The 24871-nt window shown below is 41.6% G+C and overlaps 3 protein-coding genes across 3 annotated transcripts; all 3 read right to left on the bottom strand.

Annotated features, from left to right (window-relative positions):
• Nucleotides 1–795: 795 nt before the first annotated feature.
• On the bottom strand, nt 796–1281 carry LOC138368021 (uncharacterized). Its single transcript, XM_069330317.1, has one exon. The coding sequence runs from the start codon at nt 1279–1281 to the stop codon at nt 796–798; it is 486 nt and encodes a 161-aa protein (XP_069186418.1).
• A 1104-nt stretch (nt 1282–2385) lies between these two features.
• On the bottom strand, nt 2386–2724 carry LOC138368020 (uncharacterized). Its single transcript, XM_069330316.1, has one exon. The coding sequence runs from the start codon at nt 2722–2724 to the stop codon at nt 2386–2388; it is 339 nt and encodes a 112-aa protein (XP_069186417.1).
• Nucleotides 2725–3937: 1213 nt separating this feature from the next.
• Nucleotides 3938–5050, bottom strand: LOC138368019 (uncharacterized). Its single transcript, XM_069330315.1, has one exon. It carries the CDS (start codon nt 5048–5050, stop codon nt 3938–3940), a length of 1113 nt encoding a protein of 370 aa, XP_069186416.1.
• Nucleotides 5051–24871: the final 19821 nt, after the last annotated feature.

Raw genomic sequence — 24871 nt, 5'->3', positions numbered from 1 at the left:
AGGGATGTTCGTGTTGTTTTGTTATGATTCTGTCATGGCGTACGTGCCGAGGCCTCTAGGGAAGACATCCTGAATATATGGTGGTTCTATTTATGATTAAGGAATAGGTTGTTAGCTATATTCCTGTTGTATTTAATTATGTTCAGTCCTAGTGAAAACCCTTTTTTATTAAGTTTAAACACTAGACTGATGTTTAAAAGAAATTAGAGTTGATATAAATACGTAGCGCCGATGACGTCACGGAATTACCCATTCTCTTTTCCTTTATGGGGGTAACTTATGTTATTATGTGTGTGTGTGTGTTGGATTTCCAACATAATTCTGTGGGGGGAGGATCACAGATCGTAATCCCGGTAAGGACTGCAAACACTTTATTCCTCTCCTTCAGAATTTTTATTAATTATTTGTATTTATTATTTATTATTTATTTTTATTTATTATTTATTATTTATTTTTATTTATTATTTATTATTTATTTTTATTTAATTTATTAATATTTTTTTAAAGTCTTGCTTTTGTTTGAGTTTGCATCGTTGGGCAGCAGTCTGCTCGGGAGGGACGTCCCTAACTAGCTCTTCGGGTGCTGGAAGTCGTTGAATGTCTTTTTTTTCCTGCCAGTTTTAAAGGAACATATTTTTCTAATGTTTTGAGAATAGTGTTGCTTCGCCATTTTACTTTCACTATTCTCAAGATTCCCTGGCTGTCTGGATGAACAGAGACGATTTGGCCTATAGGCCACTCTGAGTGTAGCCCATCGCTGTCCACCAGAACTATATCACCAGGGTTCAAGTTAATTCAATTGGAGGGGTTGTTTGCCCCATAATGATGCTCCCTCAGAGCAGTTAGATATTCTCGATTCCATTTGTCATTCCAAAGACTTATCACCCCTGATAGATGTTTGAAACGTTGAACCAAATCACTCTCTCGGACATATGAAGGGTCCTTTGGTTCCTCGTCCTTAAGGGACACTAGGGTTCTGAGAGGTCTCCCAAACATCAGATGAGATGGAATTAATGGTTCACGCTGCAAAACATCATCAGAGAGGTAGGTAAGTGGTCGGTCATTAACTCGAGCCTCTATCTCTATGGCAATGGTTTGGAGTTCCTGTAGGTCAATCTTTTGGCGGTGTAGGGTTTTCCATAGAGAACGTTTCACCGTACCAATCATGCATTCATTGAAACCTCCATGCCATGGTGCTCTGGGAGGTATGAATTTCCGTTGGCATTGCCGTTGATTAAGGGCAGTACGCACTTTGGGTGTGTACAGATTTTCCTCAGACATGCTTCTCCTGCCCCTAAGTTGGACCCATTGTCTGAGATCATCAACTTAGGACAGGATCTACGTGAAGCAAACCTGCAGAAAGCCTGTAAGAATGTCTCAGAACTCATATCAGGAGTCACTTCTAGATGGACTGCCCTTGTTGTGGCACAAGTGAAAAGACAGATATATGCCTTTACTGTTTTTTTGTCCTTGATGCCTGTTAGTGTTAGTGCTCCTGTGAAATCTACTCCTGTAGTCTCAAAGGGACAACTCGTTCCTTTAGAAGTGGAGGAGGGCCAGGATATGGACACACTCTGGCATCATATCTCCGGCAAATAACACAGGATTTAATTATAGATTCTACAGTCTGCCTACCTTGGGGTAGCCAGTACTGTTGTCATAAGTCTGTGAGAGTATCTAATGCCCCACCATGCAAAGTGTTGTATTTATGTATGTGTAACACTATTAGTTTGCTTACTATGTGGTGACGAGGAAGCAATATTGAATTTTTGTTTCCAGAACTATGTCCGCATGCTGTAGGCAGCCTCCGCATCTGATTATGTTATATTTGTTGGTATCTACCCAGAGACCCAAATCATTTTGTAGCTTCTTAGGGACATTGTCAAATTCTGTCCCGAAAGTATCTGTCTGAGCTCTTTTTGACCCAGTACCTTAGGGCACTAGGGAATTAATGCTTGATTCCTATTTTCTTTAGAAATCAAACACCACTTGGGTGACACCTATTAGTTTGTTCAGCTCAGAGTACCGATTAGGATCAATTACCAAAGTCCAAGGTGGTTCTGGATTCTCAGTGGGAACAGTGACATTGGTCACAATGACTTGTGGCTTTTGTTCAGGCCACTGTCGGTGACTAGCCAATGAGGTCCATTGAACCACATCTCTGCTTTGGTTAATTGCTGTAAAGTAAAGCCTCAGGAGAGATAGTCAGCTGGATTCTCTTTGGTGGGTACATATCTCAGTTTATACCCTGACGACAACTCTCGTATTTCCTTAACGCGGTTACTCACGTAAGGATTTTTATTATTACTATTTTTCCCCCACTGTAGCACTGCCTCATTATCTGACCATACCACTGTTTCTTCAAAGTGGATGTTGCTTAAGGCTTTAAACCTTGATCAGATAATGAGCCAATCTTGTTCCTAGCAGTAAGGCTGTTAATTCCAGTTGTGACAATGATCGCTTCTTTAACGGTGCCACTCTGGCCTTTGATGTGAGATAATTAGCTTGCCCATTTGAGACCAGGTAAGCTACTGTGCCATAAGCCTTTCCTGAGGCATCACAGAATACATGTAGCTTAATTGGTTCCTTTTCATTTACTGTGTTCCGAGGGAACTTGACAGACTCTAGGATACTTAAATCTTTCACTAGCACTTGCCACTTTTCTTGTAAGGTAGGTGTTAGAAGATCATCCCAGCCTATCCTTTGTTGCCAACATTCCTGCATTATCAACTTCCCATTTATCAACATTGTACTCAATAGTCCCAATGGGTCGAAGGGTTTGCTGACTTGTGAGAGTAATTTTCTCATTGTTAGGTTGGTGGTATCTGGCTCCACCGACTTGATTGTCAACTGATCTGCTGTCGTATTCTATTCGACGCCTAGTACTTTTGTCTTCTCGGGTACCTGGTAGTCGGGAAAATCAGTTTCGATCAGTTGATTTAATTTGGCATTGTTGGAGACCCATGACTGGAGAGGCATATTTTCTGCCATTAATTCTCGATTGGCCTCGTGGTATATGCCCAGCAGTTTGCTTTCACTGCTAGTTGTTCCTTGGAAATTGTCCACATACAAGTTATTGCTAATTTCCGTTTTAGTTTGGTCTATTGGACTTTTTCAAGTGTGTGTCTAAGGTAGCTTGAAGCAGAAACGGAGAAGACGTGGCACAAAACAAAACAGACACAAATCTATAAGTGATTAATTCACTGTTTGGATCGTTAGGATCCTTGATCCATAGGAACTTGATGTAGTTACGGTCTTCTTCTTGTAGACCTATCCTAAGGAGGGCTTTTCTGTTGTCTGCCATGTATGCATAAGTCCCGATGCGGAACTTTAACAGCACGTCGTACAGCCTTTGTGTCAGGCTAGGGCCAGTTTGAAGGCAGTCATTTAAGGAAACACTGTTCTAATTTTGTCTTAGCACTGCAATTAAATAATATCCATAGTAGGGTAGTAGCTGAAATTTTCAGTACTGGGTGGTGTGGCAGGTAGTGCCCTTCCTTTTGGTTATCATTTGTAACAACTTCGATAAATTTGTCATCGAGCTGTTTCTTGATTATTTCATGGTACAATTTCAAGTTCTCAGGATGTCTTTGTAAGCGCATCATCTGTGACCTTAATTGGTTTTGTGCCATAAAATGGTTGACGGGTAGCTGAGGGTGATCAGCTTACATGGTAACCTGACCCAGTATTGATTATCTCTGTAGATAACTGAGTCCAGGTAATGCTTGTAAGGCCAGTCGTCATCTGAACTAGGTTGTTCAGGGACAATGCCAAGAGTTGCCAGGTCCCATAGTTTATGTACAGGAGGATCAAGCTCATCCTCGGACATGTCTCTGAATTGTAGTGGAGACTCTTCTCCTAGTCATGCAACCATAACTGAGTTGGCATGTTGGTGGTTTAAAGGTGTGGGGTTGCTTCATTCGTAATACTGGACCTGTTACAAATAGCCACCTGCAGAAGGTAACAGGTTTATTCCATGTTTTTCATCCTTTCCTTTGTTAAACTTATTGTAGACATCTGGACCCATAAGGATTCCAATATTGGAGAGGCTATCTGATGTGATTATGTGAGACAATTTGATTCCCTTTTCTTCCAGGAAGTTGGCTGTTGTCCCTAGACCATACACATACCGGTCAGATGGGAATCTATCTACTACAAGACCTTGTATCGTTTGGACATAACCGCCTAAACGTACTTTAGGTTGTACTACCTTGAAGACTTGGGCTCCTGAGTTAGTCAGGAATCCTGCTATGTCTATTTGTTCTTCTCGTATAGGCTTGAGTTTAAAGGCATCTACCAAATCCTTTGAGATAAAAGCCATTTGGGATCCTTGGTCAAATAATCCACGTATGGTGACCTTGAACTTTCCATTTTTAATGATCAATTGTACAGTGGGTAGAGTTGATTTATGATCAGACCTTGTTGAGCAGACACTTATGTCAGGTAGTATGGTACAAAGCTGTACTGAAGTGGAAGTTCCTTTCTCTACTTGTGGCTTGGGAGACTTTGTACTTGAGTCCCCACAAAGTGCTGTATGGTGTTGACCCTTATTGCATCTATTACAGGTGCGTATTTGAGTTATACAGGTGACGGGATTATGTGACCTTATACACCGGGTGCATTTACGTAACTCCTTGAGTCGTTTTATTCGTGTAGTACGATCAGGGTAAGCTTTGCTGTTGTACATGGTATGTTGTTCTTCACAGAACACACATGGCCTCCAGACGTTAACAGCATCTTGGGGAGTCACCGTTTTGGGTGACATATTAACAGTATGTTTAGAGGGACCCACTGCATATGTGGCCACACTGCCTTGTTTCCTCCTTGGGGAGGGGGAAGTTGTTTTACTTGTATTTGGAGTCCTGTTTGTACTCTGTTGTTTACTATGAGTGGAAGAAGAAGGTTTAGATGTCGCTTTTCCATCTGTGTTATCTCGTTGTCTTTCTATGATGTATCTCAAACCTTCCATTATCTCCTTTACTGTCAGTGAAGATTTGTTATGTAAGACAAACAACTTATCCAGTACGTCACTGGGTAATTTGCGTCTCATATGGACTTGGATTATCCAATCCAATTCACTTTATTGTTAAACGCCTTGAGCAAGGACTCAAGCTCCAATCTAAAGGCTTGGAGTGAGTCAGCTGATCCATCTGGATGAGGGATATCTAATAGCCTCTGAGTTAGAAGTCTGATAGCCCTTTCTGGCCTAGCATAATTTTCCCTAAGAAGCTGTACTTCGCTATCATAACCATCATCAGTTAGGGTCAAATTACAGATCACTTTTAACACTTCATCCGTTAAGACAGCTTGCAAATATGTAAATTTTGTGGACTTGGCTATAGTGGCATTAGAATCCACTGAATCGACAAATTTGTTCCAGAAGTTATCCCAACTCTCGTCCTCTGTACCAGAGAGAGTTGGGAGACTGAGTGATGGTAATTTGACTTCTGGTTGTGTCGGATTTTGGGAAGCTGTGGCTGCAATGTTTGTAGTGGCCTTGTGTTTGGTTATTAACTTGACAAAGTGTTGTATCTTTGTTTGTATTGCATCTTCATAATCTGCATTTTCTTGTACTACAGCGTCCATTGCATCTTCATCTATGTTAGTAGCAGCAAGAACATCCTGATATTTCAGGATTTGGCCTTTGACATGCTCAAATTTTCTCTCTCCAACCTTATGATGGCCTACCAGTTCTACATAATCAACTGGAGTTTCTTTACATAAATCATCGCATTTACTGATCTGCCAATAAAGGTGTTAAGTGGCCCTTCATACCTGTGAGGGTCGCTTTTACAGCTTTGGCAGTAGACATGATGGCTGTATTTGCTAGCCGTGCTGCAGTTGTACCAGTACTAAGACTTGTTGGACTTTGATTTGGACTGTTAATAGCACTTGATCTAGTAGAGCTACCAGTTTCCAAACTAGAGCTGTTTATCATTTAAAAATACTCATTATATAATCATACACACACTAATAATTTGAATGAAATCCAGTGTCTATGGTTGTACCTATAGGTAAGATCCTCAATTATCACCTTAGGTTGGTGTAGACACTAATTGAGACTCAAAGATGCAATGAATATAGTTAATTTATTTCTATAGTTATGGTAATATTATGTAGACAACGCAACTCGGGTTGTCTTGAGAAACTGAATAAAAATATGTGCTTGCTAGGTTGTAATATAGGTGCATCTCTAGACAAGTGTAAATTCTTACCCTTACACCAGGTTAGCACAATAAATTAGACTAAGTTGCTGTACAACACCAGCCTAAAATGTCCTGCCCTTGTGCAAGAATTGGTTGTAAATAATGTGGCATGCAGTAATTGTTATAGAATATTATGTAAACACATAAAATTATAAAAATCATATACATTTATGGGTAAATTAACCTCTTATCAAATGCTTGTAATGAAAAAACACAATTGTTCTTTTTGTTCAGTCCTCAGAACAATAATAGTGCTTGTTGTAAGTTCTGTTCACTTGATAGCAGCGATTGAAAAGTTAGGCAAGAAAATTGTATAGCAGTGTCTTTCTGCTATAATTAATGTATATGTAAAAATTGTGTAAATATTGCACTAACGTATATATATTCTATCCGGTTTGAAGGACCATAACTTATCTGGGAAAATCCTAGCAGGTTATTTTCTTTTTCTTTTTATGAATATTAAATATTTACTCTATTATATTTTTAATTTGACTTTAATATTATATTATTTTTCTTGTGAGTTAGTTCTTAGTTAGTGGACTGTATATTCTCATTCAGCTGCTAGAACTTATCACACACAGTTGGGGGGGGGGGGACAATTTGTGGCTTAAACTACTCTGATCCTTCATAAACCACAAATTGTTTACCTAGTCTTTAATATATAAATTATAAATGTTATCACATATGGTGGTCTAATTTACTGTTCTTATAGCTAATTTAATTATGTATACTACTCTATCTACAGTATTAAAGAACATATATGCCTTAGCTAATACTGTAGGTGGGGCCTGCTAAGGCTAGCATGTTCTTCATCATCAGACTAGAGTGTGGCCCTGTGCCTCAAAGTGCATAAAATAGCGGCTATCAGGAGGCCTACAAGGTTGGTATACAACAGGGTAAAATCACTGTTATATTGGGGGGCCAACTGTCTGCTTCAGTAACTTCCCTCACAATTACCTTTTTGGGATGTTTTGTGTGGCAGAGGTGTTGCTGTTGTTGATCTCTTGGGATAGAAAAAGTCTATCGTGAGAGACTAGTATCACAACTCTTTCTGGAGCACTTGCTTCATGTTGTTTGTGTTATGATTCTGTCATAGCCTACGTGCCGACGCCTCTAGGGGAGACGTGCTAAAATATTTGGTGGTTATATTTTTAATTAATGAATAGAAAGTTAGCTATATTCCTGTTGTATTTATTTATATTCAGTCCTAGTGAACACTTTTTTATTAAGTTTAAATACTAGACTGTTGTTTAGAAGAAATTAGAGTTGATATAAATACATAGCATCGATGACGTCACGGAATCACCCATTCTCTTTTCGTTTATGAGATTATCTTGAGATTATCTTGAGATGATTTCGGGGCTTTTTTTAGTGTCCCCGCGGCCCGGTCATCGACCAGGCCTCCACCCCCAGGAAGCAGCCCGTGACAGCTGACTAACACCCAGGTACCTATTTACTGCTAGGTAACAGGGGCATTCAGGGTGAAAGAAACTTTGCCCATTTGTTTCTGCCTCGTGCGGGAATCGAACCCGCGCCACAGAATTATGAGTCCTGCGCGCTATCCACCAGGCTACGAGGCCTACCATCCTACCAGGCTACATATGTTATGGGGTAACATATGTTATTATTATTATTCTATATATGTGTGTGTGTGTGTGTGTGTGTGTGTGTGTGTGTGTGTGTGTGTGTGTGTGTGTCGGATTTCCGACAAGTAAATTCTGTATAGCTATATGTGTAAGAAGGATCTGTATATTTGTGTGTAATTATGATTTTTATAGCGGTGTGTGTAAGTAAGATCTGTATAGCTGTGTGTGTAAGAAAAGTCTGTATAGCTGTATGTGTGTGTGTGTGTAAGGTCTATATAATTGTGAGTGTAAGGTCTGTATAGCTGTGTGTGTAAGTAATATCTGTATAGTTGTGTGTGTAAAGTCTGCTGAGCTGTGTGTGTAAGTAAGGTCTCTATAGCTGTGTGTGTGTGTGTGTGTAAGTAAGATCTGTATAGCTGCGTGTGAAAGTAAGATCTGTATAGCTGCGTGTGTAGTGTCTGTATATCTGAGTGTAAGTAAGATCTGTATAGCTATGTGTGTAATTAAGATCTATATATATCTCTGTGTTAGAAAGGCCGGATTGCTGTGTGTGTGTGTGCAAGTACGAACTGTATAGCTGTGTGTGTAAGTAAAATCTGTCTAGTTGTGTGTATGTAAGTAAGATCTGAATAGCTGTGAGAGTAAGTAAGTCTATATAGCTTCGTATGTAAGATGTATATAGCTGAGTGTGTAATTAAGATCTGTATATGTGTGTGTGTGTGTGATTAAGTAATGATTGTTTAGCTGTGTGTGTGTGTAAGTAATGTTTGTTTAGCTGTGTGTCTAAATAAGCTCTGTATAACTGTGTGTGTAAGTTAGATCTCTATAACTGTGTGTGTAAGTAAGATCTGTATTGTTGTGTGTAAGTATGATCGGTATAGCTGTGTGTGTAAGATCTGTATAGCTGTGTGTGTGTAAGTAAAATCTGAATAGATGTGTGTAAGTAAGATCTGTATAGCTTTGTATGTGTAAGTAAGATCTGAATAGCTATGTGTCTAAGAACGATCTGTATTCCTGTGTGTGTGTGTGTGTGTAAGTAAGATCTGTATAGCTATGTGTGTGTAAGTAAGATCTGTATTGCTGTGTGTGTGTATGTAAGATCTGTGTAGCTGTATGTGTAAGTAAGATCTGTATAGCTGTATGTGTAAGTAAGACCTGTATAGCTGCATATGTAAAGTCTGTTTAGATGTATGTGTAAATAGGATCTGTATAGCTGTGTAAGTAAGGTCTGTACAGCTGTGCGTGTATGGTCTGTATACGTGTATGTTTATTCAGGTAAATAAATGTTTATTCAGGTAAAGTACATACATACAAAAGGTTATACAAAAATTGATAGATTTATAAATAGAGCTAGTACATACAATGCTTAAAGCCACTATTATGCAAAGCGTTTCGGGCAGGAAAAAAATAAGGACTAAAACTTAATGCTAATTGAAATTAAAGTATAAAATGTGTTGAGAACAAATATAAATATAAATAAAAATGGGGGGTACATGGCAGAAAAAGCAGCACAAATACAATTAGGTCGACAAACAGCGTTGTTAAAAAAACAGACAAGGGTTGACAATATAGGGGTAAGGTAGGTTACAGGGAATTTATTAGGTAGTGCTTAGTTTTTATCTTAAACTGGTTGAGAGAGGTACAGTCTTTAACATGGTTGGGAAGGTCATTCCACATTCTGGGTCCCTTGAATTGTAGAGCATTTCTAGTTTGATTAAGTCGTACTCTTGGAATATTAAAACGGCATTTGTTTCTGGTGTGGTGCTCATGGGTTCTGTTACAATCTTCAATGAAGCTTTTGAGGTCAGGATTGGCATTACAGTTCAGCGTTTTATATATGTATAATACACATGAGAGAATGTGCAGTAACTTAATATCTAACATATTCAGAGATTTGAGTAGGGGTACCGAGTGATGTCTGGGGCCAGAGTTGGATATTGTCCTAATAGCAGCTTTGTGTTTAGTAATTAGAGGACGTAAATGATTTTGGGTAGTAGAGCCCCAAGCACAAATACCATAGTTGAGATATGGATAGATAAGGGAGTAATAGAGCGTCACCAGGGCAGGGCGGGGTACATAATATCTGATCTTAGAAAGAATGCCAACAGTTTTTGAAACTTTTTTTTATATATTTAGAATGTGTCCCTGGAAATTCAGCTTGTGATGAATGAGAACGCCAAGGAATTTGCCATCTATTTTGCTACAAATTTCGGTATAGTTTATCCTGAGATTTATTTGATTAGAGGATTTATTGCCAAACAGAATATAGAAAGTTTTGTCAATGTTAAGGGTGAGTTTGTTGGCAGTTAGCCAAAGATGGACTTTATTTAGCTCAGTATTCACGGTGACATTTAGAGCAAGGGGGTCAGGACTAGAGTAAATGTAGGTTGTGTCGTCAGCAAATTGAATTGGTTTGAGGTGTTGGTAGGCATTTGGAAGGTCATTAATGTAGATGAGAAAGAGGAGAGGGCCATGTATGCTGCCCTGAGGAACACCGATGTTGATGGGTAGGTTGGGAGAAATTGAATTATTCACAGAAACATATTGGAGCCTGTCAGTAAGGTAGGATTTGAGGTATTGCAGGGAGTGTCCTCGACTCCATAATGATGTAATTTAAGAAGAAGGTTTTGGTGGTTTACAGTGTCTCCTTACTCTTATCTAGGCAATATTAAGATCCAGAATATATATAATAATTCAGGAATAATGATGAGTGTGAGGTGAGTGTTTCTTAATAATTGTTGAGTAAATAAGAAAAATCTGACAATTTATGTTGTATATATATGGCCTTATGCAGGTCCACAAATAACCCAACAGGGAACTCATTTTTATCAAGAGCTGCATGAATCAAGTTAAGCATACTAATAAGTGCATCGTTAGTGCTCTTTTTGGGTCTGAAGCCATATTGACAAGAGCTAAGTATATTGTGTTTGGCTAGATAGGAGTAAAGCTGCTTGTAGATTAATTTTTCAAATATTGTTGACAAGTTAGGCACGATTGATATAGGTCTGTAGTTGTTAACATCTGTGAGATCACCACATTTGTGGACAGGGGTTACTCTCGCTTTTTTTAGAATATCTGGAAAGGTTTGGCGCTCAAGTGACTTGTTGAAGAGCAATGCAATAGCAGGGGCTAAAGATCTGGAGGCTTTTTTGTAAATTAAAGTTGGTATCTCCTCAATGGCACTAGACTTGATTTTAAGGGAAAGGATTATTTCATTAACATCAGTGGAATTTGTAGGCTTTAGGTACAGTGATTGTGGATAGTTACAGTATGTGTAAGTTCTGTATACCTGTATGAGTGTAAGTAAGGTCTGTATAGCTGTGTGAAAGATCTGTAAACCTGTGTGTGTGTGTGTGTGTGTGTGTGTGTGTGTGTGTGTGTGTTGTGTGTGTGTGTGTGTGTGTGTGTGTGTAAGTACGCACTGTATAGCTGTGTGTGTAAGTAAGATCTGTATAGTTGTGTGTAAGTAAGATCTGAATAGCTGTGTGTGTAAGTAAAGTCTGTATAGCTTCGTATGTAAGATGTGTATAGCTGAGTATGTAATTAAGATCTGTATATGTGTGTGTGTGAAAGTAATGTTTATTTAGCTGTGTGTATCTAAATAAGCTCTGTATAGCTGCGTGTGTAAATTAGATCTGTATAGCTGCATATGTAAAATCTGTTTAGATGTATGTGTAAGTAAGATCTGTATAGCTGTGTGTGTAAGTATGATCTGAATAGCTGTGTGCGTAAGTAAAGTTTGTACAGCTGTGCGTGCATGGTCTGTATATGTGTACGTGTAAGTAAGATCTGTATACCTGTGTGAGTGTAAGTAAGGTCTGTATAGCTGTGTGTATAAGTAAGATCTGTATAGCTGTGTGTGTAAGTAAAGTATGTATAGCTGTGTGTGTGTAAGTAAGATCTGTATAGCTGTGTGTGTAAGATCTGTATATCTGTGTTTGTAAGGTCTGTACATATGTGTGTGTAAGTAAAGTCTATACAGCTGTTTGTGTAAGATCAATATAGCCATGTGTGTAAGGTCAGTATAGTTGTGTGTGTGTGTGTAAGTAAGATTTCTATAGTTTTGTGGGTAAGTAAGATCTGTATTGCTGTGTTTGTAAGGTCTTTATATATTTGTGTGTAAGTAAAGTCTGTACAGATGTGTGTGTGTGTAAGTAAGAACTGTAATAGTTGTGCGTGTAAGATCTTTATAGCTGTGTGTGTAAGTATGATCTGAATAGTTGTGTTTGTAAGAAAGATCTGTATAGCTGTGTGTGTAAGTAAAGTCTGTATAACTGTGTATGTGAAAAAGATCTGGATAGCTGTGTGAGTAAGGTCTATATAGCTGTGTGTGTGTAAGATATTTATAGCTGTGTGTGCAAGGTTTGTATTGCTGTGTGCATAAGTAAGATCTTTATAGCTATGTGTGGAAGTTAGATTTTTATAGCTGTGTGCGTGTAAGGTCTGTATAGCTGTGTGTGTAAGTAAGATCTTCATAGCTGTGTGTCTAAGTAAGATCTGTATAGCTGTTTGTGTAAGTAAGGTCTGTGTAGCTGTCTGAAAATAAGGGCTTTATAATTGTTTGAGTGTAAGTAAGGGGTCAGTTATTGTAAGTACTGCTTTCTCATATTACACACCTCACAACTCACCCTCAGCAGGTGGAGGCTCAGTGTAACGATAGAGTTGACGGTGAACGAGTGATTGTCAGTGCAGTATTACATCGTTCAGGCATAAGAGAGAATGAGTATTGTAATATACATGTCATGGTCTGCCTATTGCCTCTTATGAGAGAAGACCCTTATGGTCCTTTCTCAGTGTGCTAAGTTTTCTTGAGTTACCATCAACAGTGTTCAAGTTGAGCCCGTCCTCCTCTTTTGGTAGTACTCAAGGTAATGACGAGGACCATAACCTACTCTTACTAGACCTTATACATGATATCTGAGGCCTAATGCATTACATATGTGTGCTCTACTAGGCTTAGGAATATTTAAGTTTGTTTTTTACTTCACTTTTTTATAAAAAACTTACTAATCAGTATACTACTATTTGAAAGCTAATTATGTACGACTTCATGACTATCTAAACAGGAGGATGGGTTGCCAAGTTCATATAGACGAATATACACTTATTTTCAACAACAATATTCTGCATATCCAGCTCCTTACTCTTATCTAGGCAATATTAAGATCCAGAATATATATAATAATTCAGGAATAATGATGAGTGTGAGTTGAGTGTGAGTTAATAATTGTTGAGTAAATAAGAAAACTCTGACAATTTATGTTTTGTCAGGATTTTAAGACTTACGAGATGAGAGAGAGTATATACCATGGCCAAATGGTGTGGTACTTTGCCAAGCACACCCCTTGGAAGCACACGTTTGACAAGAGCATCCAGCACCTGGTGCAGGCTGGCCTCATCGAACACTGGGTCAAGGTAAGCATCCAGCATCTGGTGCAGGCTGGCCTCATCCAACACTGGGTCAAGGTAAGCAACCAGCATCTGGTGCAGGCTGGCCTCATCCAACACTGGGTCATGGCAGTCATCCAGCACCTGGTGCAGGCTGGCATCAACCAACACTGGGTCAAGGTAAGCATCCAGCACCTGGTGCAGGCTGGCATCATCCAACACTGGGTCATGGTAAGCATCCAGCACATGGTGCAGGCTGGCATCATCCAACACTGGGTCAAGGTAAGCATCCAGCACCTGGTGCAGGCTGGCATCATCCAACACTGGGTCAAGGTAAGCATCCAGCACCTGGTGCAGGCTGGCATCATCCAACACTGGGTCAAGGTAAGCATCCAGCACCTGGTGCAGGCTGGCATCATCCAACACTGGGTCATGGTAAGCATCCAGCACCTGGTGCAGGCTGGCATCATCCAACACTGGGTCAAGGTAAGCATCCAGCACCTGGTGCAGGCTGGCATCATCCAACACTGGGTCAAGGTAAGCATCCAGCACCTGGTGCAGGCTGGCCTCATCCAACACTGGGTCAAGGTAAGCATCTGGTGCAGGCTGGCATCATCCAACACTGGGTCATGGTAAGCATCCAGCACCTGGTGCAGGCTGGCATCATCCAACACTGGGTCAAGGTAAGCATCTGGTGCAGGCTGGCATCATCCAACACTGGGTCATGGTAAGCATCCAGCACCTGGTGCAGGCTGGCATCATCCAACACTGGGTCAAGGTAAGCATCTGGTGCAGGCTGGCATCATCCAACACTGGGTCATGGTAAGCATCCAGCACCTGGTGCAGGCTGGCATCATCCAACACTGGGTCAAGGTAAGCATCTGGTGCAGGCTGGCATCATCCAACACTGGGTCATGGTAAGCATCCAGCACCTGGTGCAGGCTGGCCTCATCCAACACTGGGTCAAGGTAAGCATCTGGTGCAGGCTGGCATCATCCAACACTGGGTCATGGTAAGCATCCAGCACCTGGTGCAGGCTGGCATCATCCAACACTGGGTCAAGGTAAGCATCCAGCACTTGGTGCAGGCTGGCATCATCCAACTCTGGGTCAAGGTAAGCATCCAGCACCTGGTGCAGGCTGGCATCATCCAACACTGGGTCAAGGTAAGCATCCAGCACCTGGTGCAGGCTGGCATCATCCAACACTGGGTCAAGGTAAGCATCCAGCACCTGGTGCAGGCTGGCATCATCCAACACTGGGTCAAGGTAAGCATCCAGCACCTGGTGCAGGCTGGCCTCATCCAACACTGGGTCAAGGTAAGCATCCAGCACCTGGTGCAGGCTGGCCTCATCCAACACTGGGTCAAGGTAAGCATCCAGCACCTGGTGCAGGCTGGCATCATCCAACACTGGGTCAAGGTAAGCATCCAGCACCTGGTGCAGGCTGGCCTCATCCAACACTGGGTCAAGGTAAGCATCCAGCACCTGGTGCAGGCTGGCCTCATCCAACACTGGGTCAAGGTAAGCATCCAGCACCTGGTGCAGGCTGGCATCATCCAACACTGGGTCAAGGTAAGCATCCAGCACCTGGTGCAGGCTGGCATCATCCAACACTGGGTCAAGGTAAGCATCCAGCACCTGGTGCAGGCTGGCATCATCCAACACTGGGTCAAGGTAAGCATCCAGCACCTGGTGCAGGCTGGCATCATCCAACACTGGGACAAGGTAAGCATCCAGCACCTGGTGCAGGCTGGCCTCATCCAACACTGGGTCAAGGTAAGCATCCAGCACCTGGTGCAGGCTGGCCTCATCCAACACTGGGTCAAGGTAAGCATCCAGCACCTGGTGCAGGCTGGCGTCATCCAACACTGGGTCAAGGTAAGCATCCAGCACCTGGTGCAGGCTGGCCTCATCCAACACTGGGTCAAGGTAAGCATCCAGCACCTGGTGCAGGCTGGCCTCATCCAACACTGGGTCAAGGTAAGCATCCAGCACCTGGTGCAGGCTGGCATCATCCAACACTGGGTCAAGGTAAGCATCCAGCACCTGGTGCAGGCTGGCATCATCCAACACTGGGTCAAGGTAAGCATCCAGCACCTGGTGTATTCATCTGTTTCCGTACGTTGAGTCTAATGTAATATTCTTATCTTACTCATACTTTAGCTTAAATATGTAATCATCTGGATTATCAATACGTGTGCGTGTGTTGTCATGGTAATAATGGCTGGCTTGTGGGTACCTGGAGGTCACTAAATCTACACATTACAGGTAGAGACTGGTAGACTGCTGGGACGAGAGTGGGAGAGTCAACAACAAAGGGAGAAGCCCTCCCCCAACACGTCCCTCACCCTGGAGCACCTCCAGGGTGTCTTCTACATCCTCATCGTCTCCTGGGCTGCCAGCACCCTCGTCTTCCTCCTCGAGTTGATTAGACACCGACGGGGCCACTGGTAAACTTCCTGGACACCGTGGCAGCCGCTGGTAAACTTCCTGGACACCGATGGGGCCACTGGTAAACTTCCTGGACACCGTGGCAGCCGCTGGTAAACTTCCTGAACACCGATGGGGCCGCTGGTAAATTTCCTGAACACCAAGGCGGCCGCTGGTAAACTTCCTGGACACCGTGGCGGCCGCTGGTAAACTTCCTGGACACCGTGGCGGCCGCTGGTAAACTTCCTGGATACCGAGGCGGCCGCTGGTAAACTTCCTGGACACCGTGGCGGCCACTGGTAAATTTCCTGGACACTGTGGCAGCCTCTGGTAAACTTCCTGGACACCGTGGCGGCCACTGGTAAATTTCCTGGACACTGTGGCAGCCTCTGGTAAACTTCCTAGACACCCTGGTGGCCGCTGGTAAACTTCCTGGACACCGTGGCGCCCGCTGGTAAACTTCCTGGACACCGTCACGGTTGCTGGTAAACTTCCTGGACACCGACGGGGCCGCTGGTAAACTTCCTGGACTTCGTGGCGCCCGCTGGTATGTTAATACTCAAATTGTATGACGGTTGAAACATAATCACCAATCACAGGCGAGTAGGCCTCTGACGTCATTTCAGACAGAGCGGCACCAGCCGTGCTCCCAGCAGGCCTCAGTATTCTCACAGACCCAGAGCAGGTTGGACCTCGGCTGGCCAGTTATACACCTTATTGCCTCACTCAATAAAACTACTGAAGTGTCTGCTGTGTATAACTATAACCAACATATATCCAAGAAGGCAACGTATACTGGTAGCAGCGGTGTGATTCAGAATTAATTTCCTGAGCTACGAAATCTCAAGTACCCACATCACGTGTTTCCAGCGCCTCTTGCCACCCGCCACCCACGCATCGATATCCAATGATATTGTACCATTCCGGAGTCCTACCATCAACCACTACTCAAGGTCAACGTCTCAGAAGTAAGGCCAATATTTTCCTGTGAGAATGCTATTTCATCAGTGAGGAGAAAGGAAGATTCCAGTGCCAGCCATTTTGAATCTCGCTCTACCTGGGAACCTGCGGCACCACCCACCCACCACCACTGCCACCCAAGCCCACATCAACAAGCCTTGTGTATGTTGCCTGTACCGTTCCAGCTATTGCAAATATCTTTTACAGCTTCAACTGCTCTGCAGCTGTGTTGTGCAATTTATTGAGAAACAATTGGTGAAAAAAAGACTACAACCGTCTGACTAGCGTCGCCAGCTCCCAATCACGATGCCGCAGTGCCACGTCACCTCCTCTCACCATCGCTATAGCCTTCTGCTACACCATTCTACAGTGAACTTCTGTCTACACGCCTCCATAGGAACTAACCTTCACTCGCCATCAGATGATATAATTATTGTCACGCCCTCAACATCACACACATTCCTAGTGTGGGGTCCCCCGAGCTTCGCGCCACTGCCGTCAGGAGCGCTGCCTGTCGCACCAGATGTAAAGACACCTTCGCATGTGCTTCTTCAGATCCTTACGACGTTCCTCCTATTTTGGTTACTGGTGATTCTCATGAATTGTACCCCTGAGATAAGTAATTGATAGTTGAGAACAATGTGCCAAGTTTTAAAAAGTTATTTAAATAATATTATCCATAATATCATGTGAATTAACCATTCAGTGACTTATTAAATATTGAAGCTGGTTCAGTACTCCATTTCCACAGTTTCCCTGAGTCACTTCAATATTTCCTGCATTTCAGTGATTCCATTATTCATTAATTGTGTTACTAGTGTTATTAGTAAATTCAAAGGTGAGAGAAGTAAGAAATAATTGTTTTTAGCAGTTTATTTTGCACAATAGAAATTTGTTTTTGAGATTTCCACAGACATAGAAATTTTTTATATTTCTCCAGACCTAACTTTGAAATTTATCCTTTCAACATTTTATTTTAAACTTTTACCATAGCATGTTACACATGTGCCTGTGTCTAATTTGTTTTTGCTAAACCCATTTTTCTTGCATTGCACTTGTTGTGTTGAATCATTTAATGAAATTTTGCAATAACACTTTCCAGTTTTTTTTATTCTAAATTGCTGTGCTTAGCCTAGTTTAATTAATTTCCATGCCTCTAATTCCAGTCATATTCATACCAGATTGCTAATTTAATTCACAATTTTGCTTGTTTTTAATTATTTGTTGCCTAGTACAATTTAATAATTTTAATTCGGCCATTTCCTTACCTTAGCCAAGTTTGATATTTTTTTTTTTGAGTGTTTTAATTTTTGTGTACTCTATTCCTTATGCCTAGTGTACTTAATTATAATTTGCGATCAACTGCCACTTCCTCGGTAGTGACAATGCCTACCACTGTTGCAACCCCTTCAGACTCAACTGGAACACTTGCTCGTCCCAATGTCCAGAGATCAGCTCAGGAAATGGTTATCCCACTTTTTGCTGGTGAATCCCACTTATTAGAATCATGGTTTAGTAAGGTTGAAGCGAAAACAGTCGCACGTTTTTCTGAACCTACTGATGCTGAATACTTAGCAACTGCACGGTCAGCTGTGGACACAACCAAAGGTGATGCACGTTTTGTTGTTGATGAGAAAGCCATTGTTAGCCTCCAGTCTTGGTCTGAATTTAAGGATTTCTTTCGCCGACGCTTTGTTAACAAAGGAGACCTCGACCCGTATAGGTTAGTCAAGAAAATTTCCAATGCCACCATGCAGCCTGGTGAATCGTTTAATGCGTTTACTAGCTGTCTTGATCAGTATCTGTATGCCTTAGTGTCTGCTATGATTAGTTCGTCTCGGGTAGATAAAGACAATAATCTGTCCCCTGAGGCTATGGCCAAAATGATAGGATTTGGAACTTTAATGCATTTTGCCCCAGAGCATACTAAACCGATCATTGAGCAACAAAATTTTGGAGTTAAAAATGAAATTGGTGAAGTGTTTGAGGCTATTAACAATGCCGCCGATAAACTAGCTCCCTGAAGTGCTCAACTGTTGCTACCTTCTGATACTGTGAATGTAGTAACAAGCTCTCAGAATCCTCCCACAAACTCTCAAAACTCTTGGTCCTGAACCGTACCCATGGTCGTATTCCCCAGTCAAATTCGCCTCCTCATAAGTTGCCGAGACGCCATATTCCACAACCATCTACTCCCTCATGTTGGCATTGTGGTAAGAATAACCACCTCGCAAGGGACTGTTGGTCCGCTCCTAGATCATCACCCCCTAGACAATTCTCTTGGTCCCCTCGTCAATCTAATCATTCTAGGCTCCCATATTGCAAGTACCATAAACACGTTGGTCACCACACTGAGGATTGTAAAGCTTGGCAAAGGACATCCCCACCTCGTAACTCCCACGGTCAGTCTTGGCGAGGCGCACAGCGTCCAAGACATTATCAGAACTCGCGTAATTACAACTCCCAGCCCAGCTATAATGCAACTTTGAATTACAGTACTCGGTCACAGAATGCTGGAGATCAGAATGTTCACTCCATGTCATCAGGAACCCCCAAGGCCATCCGCTAACACATTCAAGCTAGTCAGTCCTAGTGCCCTCCCTGTGTATTCAGCAGCTACCCAAAATAGATTTGGACATTTGACAGAGGAGGACACTGACTCTAGCCCAGTTGTAGATGTTGACGGAACCACAATGAATTTGACCCAGACGAGATACAGATATCCCAGTCAACATAAGTCAGAAGTAGTAACTTGTCCAGTCTCAAGCGATGGTCCCCTTGTCTCAGCCATTGTACATGGTAGAGTTTTAAAAGTTTTTCTTGACTCAGGTGCAAAAATTTATATTCTCAAGCCTTCAGCTCTTAAGAGACATTGCAAATACCCTACTACAGTAAGGAAGTGCCCCATGCCTTTTCTAAGTGGTGTTTCAGGATATAAAGTAAAAGTTCAGGGTGAAATTGACCTCCCACTCAAGTTAGATGACGTCACATTATCTATAACATGCTTAGTTGTTGACTTTATTCATTTTCCTGGAGACATTCTCATAGGTCTGTACACCATGATTGATAAAAATATTGCATTCTTTCCCCATCGTTGGAACATTAGTATCAAAGACCACGTCATACCCTTGTGTAGCATGTATCGACAGGGTCATGAGTTCAATCTTCAATCAGACTATGTTAATTTTGTTGACACCTGCCTTGCTAGCGTAGGTTTGTCAGATCCTTGTCATGGTAGCATACCTGAGAAAACAGGCACTCGATTGAAGCATCGTAGTTGTGCAGTTGTTAAGGAGAGTGAGTATCGGGACTTTCTGGAAGGGAACGCCCTAACGGATTCTCGTTGTCTCGCTCGCCTGGCAGCTTCCATCTCTGAAGTCAGTGGTTCCACGGCTACTGACACTGTGCTGCACTCTCATTCTCTCACCAGAATAAGAGTTAAGGTTCAGGGAGTGCCTGAGTTGTCGGATGTGATTGCGGAAAGTGAAACATGTAAAGTGAATCGTACGTTTCTTGAACCCTCCTGGCACACAGTGCAGGATGGTACTGCTACATTGTATATTGCAAACACTAGTAATGCCGACATCCATCTCCAGTCTGGCACCCATGTTGTAGATTTTGCCCAATACTCGTTACCGGTGTGAGTCGTGGATGATGTCTCAATGGATCATACTGTTTGTACTCTCACACCAGAACAGGGATCTCAGCCAGAGGTGCAAGCGCAACACCTCAGTCCTACTGATTTTCCTGACTCTGTGGCTCAGCTTTTAGAAATTTTGAACAGGAATAAAGCCATTGTTGCTCTACCAGGAGAAAAGTTAGGTCTCACTACTCTTATTACACATAAAATTCCCCTTGAACAAGGAACTACACCTATTTATGTACCAGCTTACTGTCTTCCCCATTCTCAGAGAGCAGAAGCCGATAGACTCATAGAGGAAATGTTACAGAGTGATGTAATTGAATTAAGTAATTTGCCATGGAATGCTCCATTGATTCTTGTGCCAAAGCGAGATGGGACTTGGAGACCTGTAATCGATTACCGGAAGCTTAACAGAGTAACGATACCTGATCGTTTCCCACTTCCAGTCCTAAATGATTTGTTGCAAAGTATTGGTCAAAACAAAGTATTCTCAATGTTAGATTTGTTGCAGGGATTCTGGCAAATCCCCCTTGATGAGGAAAGTAAACAATTGACAGCCTTTAGTACTCCCAATGGTCATTTTCATTTCAAAAGAATGCCGTTTGGTTTGCAGAGTAGTCAATAACTTATTCACGGCTCATGGCGAGTCAATTTCATAGATTGATAGGAAGATAGGAAGTACTCTTCTAGTTTACCTTGATGATCTCATAATCATGTTGCAAGATGTTCAGACTTTTCCAGAACCTTGAGAAAGTACTTGCAAAGCTCGCAGAAGCTAATTTAAAAATAAAGCTTACGAAATGTTCATTTGTAAAGGAGAAGATTAATTTCCTAAGTCATACCTTCAGGTATTACATTGAATGAATGAAAAATTATTGTTGCCCGTGATTTTCCAACGCCTCGTACCGCAGAAGCCGGAAGACAGTTCACAGGTCTTGTAAGATTTTATCGTTCATTTATTGCTGGATTCTCTATTATAGCCGCTCCACTTTACAAGTTGCAAAGAAAAGATGACCCCTTTGTTTGGGGAGAGGCCCAGGATCAGTCATTCAAAAAATTCAAGACAGCCTTGATCTCGTCACCAGTCCTTAGGAACCCAGATTTTTCTAAACCTTTTATGTTGGTTACAGATGCCAGTGATATAGGTTCAGGTGCTGCATTACTTCAAACAGAAGGTCACAGAGATCACGCAATAGCTTATGCTAGCCGTACATTATCTAAAGAAGAGAAAAATTATAGCACAACAGAACGAGAAGCCTTGGCAGTTGTCTGGGCTCTTAAACATTTCAGGGATACAATTTATAATTACCCAGTTCATGTTCTTACAGATCACCAACCATTAATTCCCTTGTTCAAAAATAAGAATCCAGTTGGAAAGTTTGTAGATATTTGCTCACAATTCAAGAATTCTATCCCACATTTAGTTATATTCCAGGAAAGCAAAATATTGTAGCCGATGCGTTTTCTTGACACGTAGCTGCGATTCAGTTATATTACCCAGCATTAGATGCTACAGTAGTCGATACGGAACAAAGACAAGACCCCATATGGGCACCCGTCATTAAATTTTTGTCTAAGCAAGACACTCGCTCGATTCGTAAACTGCCAGTACCATTGAAAGAATTAGTGATGTTAGACAATTTACAGTGTAGAGTAGTAAAGCTAGGGACAGCCCTGAGGAAATGTTGTCAGTTAGTTGTTCCAGCTGTCTTGGTACCAACTGTGTTAAAAATTATCCATGATGCTCCTGCAAGTGATCATCCAGGAAAGGATCGTACACTCCAACAAGGTCGATTGAAGTATTTTTGGCCAAAAATGGCTAAGGAGATTGCTCATTATGTTGACAGATGTTTAACCTGCTTACAACACAAGGGACATGTGTCTGGACCTAATCCAATTCAGGTGTACCCAGCAATTAAATCTCCTTGGGAACGAGTATCGATGGATTTATAAATAAATAAATAAAAGTTTATTTAGGTAAGGTACATACATAAAGAGATTTTACAAAGTTTGTTGGATTAATAGATAGAGCTAGTACATACAATGCCTAAAGCCACTGTTACGCAAAGCGTTTCGGGCAATTTGTTGACAAATTTTGTGGAAACAGAGAAAGGGAACAAAAGTTTGCTTGTAATGGTTGATAATTTTCCACGGTATTGCGAACTAGTTCCTATCCCGAACAAAACAGCAGAAACTATAGCCAGTGCATTCCATAACCAAATAATTTGTAGATATAGTGTGCCTAAAGTAATCCTTTCAGATAATGGTCCAGAATTCAGTAATAGTATTTTAACTAGCTTGTGTGATTTATATAACATTAAAAAATGTAGTATCATGTCTTACAACCCTGCAAGTAATGGATTAGCAGAACGTACTAACAGGAAAGTGTTAGATGCCTTGAGAATCACATTGAATTTTGATAACAACAATTGGGATGATTTTGTACCTTTAATTCAGTGTGACATAAATTTTTCAATTAATGTTTTTACAGGTGACACACCTCACACTATTCTTTATGGTACAGATAAGATCCTTCCTAATGAAATGATTAACGTACCTCCTACTCCCTTATACAACGTAGATGATTTTGTTCAAGTGAAGCGTAGACAGATGCAACTAGTATTCAAGAAAATACGAGAACAACTGTCCAAAGCAACAGCCGAGTTCACTCTAGCAAGGAATGAACGAGCTAAACCCAGTAAGATAACTATTGGATCTGTAGTAATGATACTTAACCAACACAGGTCTGCTCCTATGTACAAGTTAACTAAGAAATTTTTGGGTCCATATAAGGTAATCGAGCTTATTAAAGGTAACAAATACAGACTTAAGAATTTGTTAACAGGAGAGTATATAAATGAACATTTAGACCACATGAAGTTAGCTAAAATGACTGTTGACGAGACTGATGAGGAAGATGACAATGAACTTACCCAGACAGATTCTCCTATTGGGACACCACCTTCTGTGGTTGACAGACCACTTGATGTACAGCAACCCCAAACTAGCACCTGTAATCTTACATCTAGACCTCTCGTTTCAACCGTGAACTCACCCCATGTCCATTGGCTAGATGTTAACGAGGTTATCTCTCAAGATGATAGTCTGTCACATGCAGTTTCATCTGTTCCGGACCTTCAGTCAGAGCCAGAGTTGTATAGTGCCCTGGATGAGCTAGGTGCAAATATCCGCAGAATTTATAATTAAGTGCACTCTGCAGTTATTCTGTTTTGTTTTGCAAAATTCATTTGCAGTATTTCCACCACATGTGTCCTATTATTACCATTATATATATAGTATAATGAAGTTTTTTCTCAACTTTATTTTGTGTTATAAATTAGGTGCCATTGTTAAGTATATTGCCATTTGTATTTTTACAGTGCTTGTCTTAAAGAGTTCATTAATGTTCTAGCAACCACATTGAGGCCAGTGAATCCTGACTGCTATCACTCCGATGTTAGTCTTCTTGATCCAGATCTTGTATATAGCTTGTAAATATATTGTACATTAACAAAAAAAAATCCTCATTATCTAATCTTAAAATTCATTTGTGGTTGTTAGGTCAGAACTTTGTTCCATTAATGTAAATAATTGTCTTTAATTTTGTATTGTTTTCAAGCACATGCCATTAACACATGTTAATAATTTTGTTTAGGCAATACCTTGAGTTGTATTGTTCATATCTGATCAGTAGACATACATAAGTTCTTAATGCTCTAGTTTAATTAAAGCATTGTTACCATGATTTTGCACACCTGATCTTCTTTTAATGTTTATTATGCAAATTTCACATGTAAGTCATTATTGAATGCCACCGAGGTCCTTTCAGTATCATTGTAACTATATAGCTAGCCACAGCTTTTTGACAAGGGACGTCGACTTGGTAGCGTGTCCGAGCGGTGTTAATACTCAAATTGTATGACAGTTGAAACATAACCCATCACAGGCGAGTAGGCCTCTGACGTCATGCCAGAGAGAGCGGCACCAGCCGTGCTCCCAGCAGGCCTCAGTATTCTCACAGACCCAGAGAAGGTTGGACCTCGGCTGGCCAGATATACACCTTGTTACCTCACTCAATAAAACTACTGAAGTGTCTACTGTGTAAAACTACAACCAACATACATTCAAGAAGGTACGAACAGGTAAACTTCCTGGACACAGTGGTGGCCGCTGGTAAACTTCCTGGACACCAAGGAGGTCGCTGGTAAACTTCCTGGACACCGAGGCAGCTGCTGGTAAACTTCCCGGACACCGTCACACCCACTGGTAAACTTCCCGGACACCGTCACACCCACTGGTAAACTTCCCGGACACCGTCACACACACTGGTAAACTTCTCGGTCGCTGGTAAACTTCCCGGACATTGTGGCACCCGCTGGTAAACTTCCTGGACACCAAGGCGGCCGCTGATAAACTTCCTGGACACCGTGGCGACCGCTGGTAAACCTCCTGGACATCGTGGCGACCGCTGGTAAACTTCATGGACACCGTGGCGGCCGCTGGTAAACTTCCTGGACTCCTAGGCGGCTGCTGGTAAACTTCCTGGACACTGAAGCGACCTACCTTGAGGTGCTTCCGGATTACTTATGACACAAATGTCATATCATTAATGCAAACACTCAAACGACAGGGCTGACGGGTACTTATCAACTGGGTG

Source organism: Procambarus clarkii, chromosome 24, assembly GCF_040958095.1.
Source record: "Procambarus clarkii isolate CNS0578487 chromosome 24, FALCON_Pclarkii_2.0, whole genome shotgun sequence".
Taxonomy (NCBI): domain Eukaryota; kingdom Metazoa; phylum Arthropoda; class Malacostraca; order Decapoda; family Cambaridae; genus Procambarus; species Procambarus clarkii.
The sequence above is the reverse complement of the archived record's forward strand: the minus strand, read 5'-3'. Positions and strand labels throughout refer to the sequence as shown.